This window comes from Colobus angolensis, unplaced genomic scaffold, assembly GCF_000951035.1.
Source record: "Colobus angolensis palliatus isolate OR3802 unplaced genomic scaffold, Cang.pa_1.0 Scaffold152, whole genome shotgun sequence".
NCBI lineage: Eukaryota > Metazoa > Chordata > Mammalia > Primates > Cercopithecidae > Colobus > Colobus angolensis.
Window position 1 is genome coordinate 6,564,964 of NW_012114622.1, and position 5,682 is coordinate 6,570,645.

At 38.3% G+C, this 5,682-nt stretch overlaps 1 protein-coding gene across 2 annotated transcripts in view; it reads left to right on the forward strand.

Annotated features, from left to right (window-relative positions):
- The window catches only part of QSER1 (glutamine and serine rich 1), a 73,709-nt gene that overhangs the window by 20,490 nt on the left and 47,537 nt on the right, over positions 1 to 5,682 (forward strand). For both annotated transcript variants that reach the window (XM_011936362.1, XM_011936364.1), the window contains 3 exons: positions 580 to 696; positions 1,290 to 1,423; positions 3,146 to 3,363. In XM_011936362.1, the coding sequence (XP_011791752.1) occupies positions 580 to 696; positions 1,290 to 1,423; positions 3,146 to 3,363 (469 nt within the window). The remainder of the gene's footprint in view (positions 1 to 579; positions 697 to 1,289; positions 1,424 to 3,145; positions 3,364 to 5,682) is intronic.

Sequence of the window (5,682 nt, forward strand, 5' to 3'; positions counted from 1 at the left end):
GGTGCAGGTGCCTGTAGTCTCAGCTACTCAGGAGGCTGAGGCAGGAGAATGGCGTGAACCCGGGAGGCGGAGCTTGCAGTGAGCTGAGATCACGCCACTGGGCGACACAACGAGACTCTAGCCTGGGCGACAGAGCGAGACTTCGTCTCCAAAAAAAGAAAAAGAAAAAAAGTGCAGTGAAGAATATAACATTCCATATTCTCATTATTCACAATTAACTCCTTTTAATATTTTAACGTGTTTGTTTAGGGTCTTTTAAGATATGTATATATACACGGTTATAAAATTGCATATGTAACATAGGACAGTGTCATTAGAAGAAAACTTTCCAGTAGTTTTAGCTGCACAAATGGGTAATGGGCTACTTTGTGTGTTAATGAACTCCCTATTTCTGGAATAATTTAAGCAGAGACTGAATAACCTAATCAGCTTATAAGAATTATTGCAGAATATCAGATAGAGAGGTAAGATAAAAGGTTGAGCTAGGCTAGCCTTTCAGATTCCTTTCATCTCTAACATTGTAAGATCTAAAATATGTTGCTGTGTTTTATAAAGTATCATTAATTCTGGTTATTACAGGAGGCTTTAAAAACGGGAAAAGAACCTCCAGCTATTTGGAAAGTACAAAAAGCTTTATTACAGAAATTTGTTCCTGAAATTCGAGATGGTCAAAGAGAATTTGCTGCTACAAATAGTGTAAGTAAAATGCATATTTATATTAGCCTTATTTTGACAGTGGTCCCGAAAAAAACAGAATGATTTAAATTTAGAAGTATTTTATATTGAATAATTTTGATATAAAATAGCATATAATTTGAACTAGAATATTGACGCTCTTTGATAGTCTAATATAAAAATAAAGTAATTTGTTAAATATCAGCTATTTAAAATTAATTGACCTTGTACTATTGTTTAACTTTTTTTTTTTAAATAAAGGAAAGGGATTAATGTTAGCCTATGAAGAGTTCAGATGAACTCAGAGGCTCATTTATATTGATTATTCTACTAGTCAGATATCCTGATTTACCAGAAGACTGATGGAAGTTATTCTGTCATACTTATGTAACTGGAAGTAAGAATATGCCTAATGAGATTGCTTGTACATATGGACTTGTACATATGAAATCAATAGTGAGCCTGGGATCAGTTTTTTAGACGGTAAAATTAGCCCGGCCATAGCTGCATTTTAAAAACTTAAAGGTTGGCTATGTGATAGTCAATCGAACCAACAAAGTAGCATTTATATATAGATTGAACAATTATGTAACTCAAAGTGTTTCTTTCCTCAGTATCTTGGATATTTTGGAGATGCAAAGAGTAAATACAAAAGAATATATGTGAAGTTCATTGAAAATGCAAACAAGAAGGAATATGTCAGAGTGTGTTCTAAAAAGCCAAGAAACAAACCTTCACAAGCTATCAGGTATGTGTTTTCTTAGGTGATATATTTGTGCATATATATTGGTGTATTATTAATGATACCAATGTACAAAGGAGCATATCAATTAAAGAGATTTTTTTTTTTTTATTATACACAAGTCAAAAAATTTCAGAGCCTGATGAAATAAGTGATTCTTTAGAAGGCATGAGATGGTCACTGCAAAGCTCACGGCTTTCTGTGGTGGGTGGGTGCCCTTTTCTCTTCCCTGAGTCCTTTTGGTGTCACCCTAGTATTGTGAAAAAAAATTGTAGAGGCAAAAAGTTTGAGTCCAGCTTTATGTGACCTAAAGAAGACAACTTCCCTGATGCTCCCTTTTTCATCTATAAAATGTAAATAACAATTCAATAAATTAAATTTAAAATAATTTTTGAGAAAAAAACTATGAGAACTCTACATTACTGGACAAGTGTACACAGTAGAATTATTATTGTGTATTAATGTGACTCTGGGTTGTCTGGAGCATGAATCTGGAAGATAACTGACTTGACCCTGTGGTCTGTATGAGAAAGCAGGTATGACCCTAGATATTCTTAATCGAGTGCCAAGTAGGTCCAGTTTCATTAACATTCCCACCTACTGGAAGCAGCTTACCTTATTTTTATGATGGAATTGTATCCACTCAAATCTTCAGACCTGGCAGAGAGCAAATATTTTTTATTTGAGACAGGGTCTCACCCTGTCACTAAGGCTGCAGTGTAGTGGCGTGATCACAGCACTGCAGCCTCGACCTCCCAGGCTCAGGTGATCCTCCTGCCTCAACCTCCCAAGTAGCTGGGACTACAAGTACGCACCACTGTACCCAGCTAATTTTTGTAGGAATGGGATTTTACCATGTTGAGGTTGGTCTTGAACTCTTGGGCTCAAGCACTTTGCCCGCCTTAGCCTCCCAAAGTGCTGGAATTACAGATGTGAACCACCATACCCAGATGGCATAGAGCAAATCTTGAGGGACTCTAGGACAGATGCATTTGGGTTTCTTTTCTTTTCTTTTGAGATGGAGTTTTGCTCTTGTTGCCCAGGCTTAAGTGCCATGGCGTGATCTTGGCTCACTGCAACCCCCACCTCCCAGGTTCAAGCGATTCTCCTGCCTCAGCCTCCCAAGTAGTTGAGACTACAGGTGCATGGACCACTCCCAGCCGATTTTTGTATTTTTAGTAGAGATGGGGTTTCACTATGTTGGCCAGGCTGGTCTCGAACTCCCGACCTCAGGTGATCCACCCGCCTCGGCCTCCCAAAGTGCTAGGATTACAGGCATGAGCCACCGCGCCTGGCCACATTTGGGATTCTACATCAAAACCTGACACTACCAGAGCTTGTGAGAGTTTCTTAGGGTCAGAGCTAGATACGGCAATTATGGTTATATCATTCATTACCTTCCTAAGGCCACTGATCATCTGTTGTACAGCCTCATAGTCTCTGGGAAATAAGTCCATAAATCAAGGAGGGGAATGAGGAAGTAGAAATAAGGACTGAACTAAAAGTCCCTTAGTAACTGAATATTGAATGCTACTGGTGAAAAGAATGTATTTTAAGAAAATGTTATGGGAATCACCATTGAGAGGTATAGGACTTGGACTGTATATTTTGGAGGTATTGGTGAGGGTAATTAGATAATCTTCTCCTGTGATTCTTTTGTATTTTTCTATTTTATTTTAGTTTAACAAGATTTCAGTGTATTAATGAAGTTTGTTTATAACATTGCAGAACTGTTCAAGCTAAGCCAAGTAGTAGTAGTAAAGCTTCTGATCCTCCAGCATCAAAAACTACAACTACAAAAACCCCGTCCGTGAAACCCAAAGTTAAACAGCTAAAAGTAAAGGCTGAGCCACCACCAAAGAAACGGAAAAAATGGAAAGAAGAATTTTCATCATCCCAATCTGACTCATCTCCTGAGATCCATAGTACTAGTAGTGATGAAGAGGGTGAGTTTTCCGTGAAATGGCTATCCTGATAACTTTAGATTATGTACATGAGTGGCGAGGAGCGGTGATGCTGACAATTCAAAATGTATTTATTTTTCAGGGAATTTATCTACCTAATAAATTCTGTTTAGGTTTTTATGAAAGTAAGTTCACATTCCCTGAACATACCAACTGAAGCACAATTGACCCACACATGCAGCCTTGTAAATAGAAAAGGCAGAACTTACCTTAGTAATGCCAGTCATCTCAACTCTGGATAAGATGGAAGTTAGATCAGATGATTACTAAGAATCATCTAGTTCTAAACGTTTTTTTTTTTGAGACAAGGTTTCATTCTGTCACCCAGGCTGAAGTGCAATGGCATGATCCTAGCTCACTGCAGTGTCGAACACCTGGGCTCAAGTGACTCTCCTACCTCAGCTTCCAAAGTAGCTGGGACTACAGGTGTGCACCACCAAGCCCAGCTAATGTTTTTTTTAAGAGATGGGCTCTTGCTTTGTCACTCAGGATGTCTCAAACTCCTGGGCTTAAGCAGTCCTTCTGCCTTAACCTCCCAAAGTGCTGGGATTACGGGCATGAGCCTCTGCGCCCCGCCTAGTTCTAAACATTTGAGTCTAAGTTTATGCTAGAAGAAAAGAATAATTAAGCCTAGGAAAGAGGAACTCAAATTATAATATAGTAATATATTTAATAACGTATACCACTACATTATTTAATAAATGCTTACTACTGTATATCTGCCACTAGCTAATCATGTACCTATGACTAAGGTAGGATATCCTCTGTCTTAGTTTTTTCTTTTTTTATAAAATGTAAAGGTTGAAATAATCTGTTATTTTTCTTGACTTCAGAACCATTTTACATTCTTAAAAATTACTGAAGATCCTAAAATGCATTTATGTAGGTATATCTATTGATATTTACTATATTAGAAATTAAAATTGAGATAGTTGTAATACATAAGATTATACCAGCACACAAATCATGGTGTGTGATATATGTAAGAAATTTCAAGTGGTTCAGTAGTACAGAGGTTGCCAAATGGCTTGCAGACTGAATCTGACCCTCAGCCTGTTTTTATAGTTTTATTGGAACACAGCTGCATACATTCATTTGCATATTTCCATACAGTTGCTTTCCCACTACAGTGGCAGATTTGAGTAGTTCTACAGAGACCATATGACAAAACCTAAAATATTTACCTATAGCCCTTTACAGAAAAAGTTTGCTGGCCCCTATTTTTCTAGAACATAAAGTTGAATATAAGATAAGGGATGATGAAAGACCTTGTATGCCATAATAAAGCTAAGAAGCTTGGGATCTTGTAAACAAATGAGAGTCCTTAGAGGGATTTATAAAGGGGAAACATTATGGTGAAACTGAGTTTGAATTACAGGACATAATTCAGGCATAAATTGAGTCTGCACCTAAATAGTGGCAGCAGGGATGGAGATGAGGGGACAGTTTTGAGAAATTCAGGATGTAATCTTGGCAGAACTTGAATGATGAATTAGTTGTTGGGGCTATGGTTGAAGTTGATGTCCAAGATGGTTTCTGACATCACAAGTATCATTGCTTGAGAGATTATCTTAGAAATTATCTGATTAGAAATAGAACCACAATAAAAAAAATTCTTCAGTGCTGAAGTCTACTTTAAATTTACTGTTTTTATTTTTTATTTTTTTATTTTTTGAGTCAAGGTCTACTCCATTGTCTAGGCTAGACTGCAGTGGTTCTGTCATGACTCACTGTAGCCTCAACCTCCCAGGCTCAAGTGATCCTCCCACCTCAGCCTCCTGAGTAGCTGGGACTACAGGTGGGCACCACCACACCCAGCTAATTTTTAAATTTTTATCATTGTAGACACAGGGTCTCACTGTGTTGCCCAGGCTGATCTCAAACTCCTGGGCTCAAGCAATCCTCCCACTTTGGCCTCCCAAAGTGCTGGGATTATAGGTATAAGCCACTGTGCCCAGTCTAAATGTACTGTTTTTAAATGCTATTTGTGGGCAAGTGCAGTGGTGCACATCTGTACTCCTAGCTACTTGGGAGGCTCAGGAGAAAGGATTGCTTGATCCCAGGAGTTCAAGACCAACCTAGACAACATAGTGAGACTCCATCTCTTAAAAAATAATAATAATAAAAAAAGCTATTTGTAAATGGTTGTTTGGAAATATATACATCAGGCTGGGCGCGGTGGCTGATGCCTGTAATCCCAGCACATTGGGAGGCCAAGGAGGGTGGATCGCCTGACGTCAGGAGTTCAAGACCAGACTGGCCAACACGGTGAAACCCTGTCTCTACTAAAAATACAAAAAA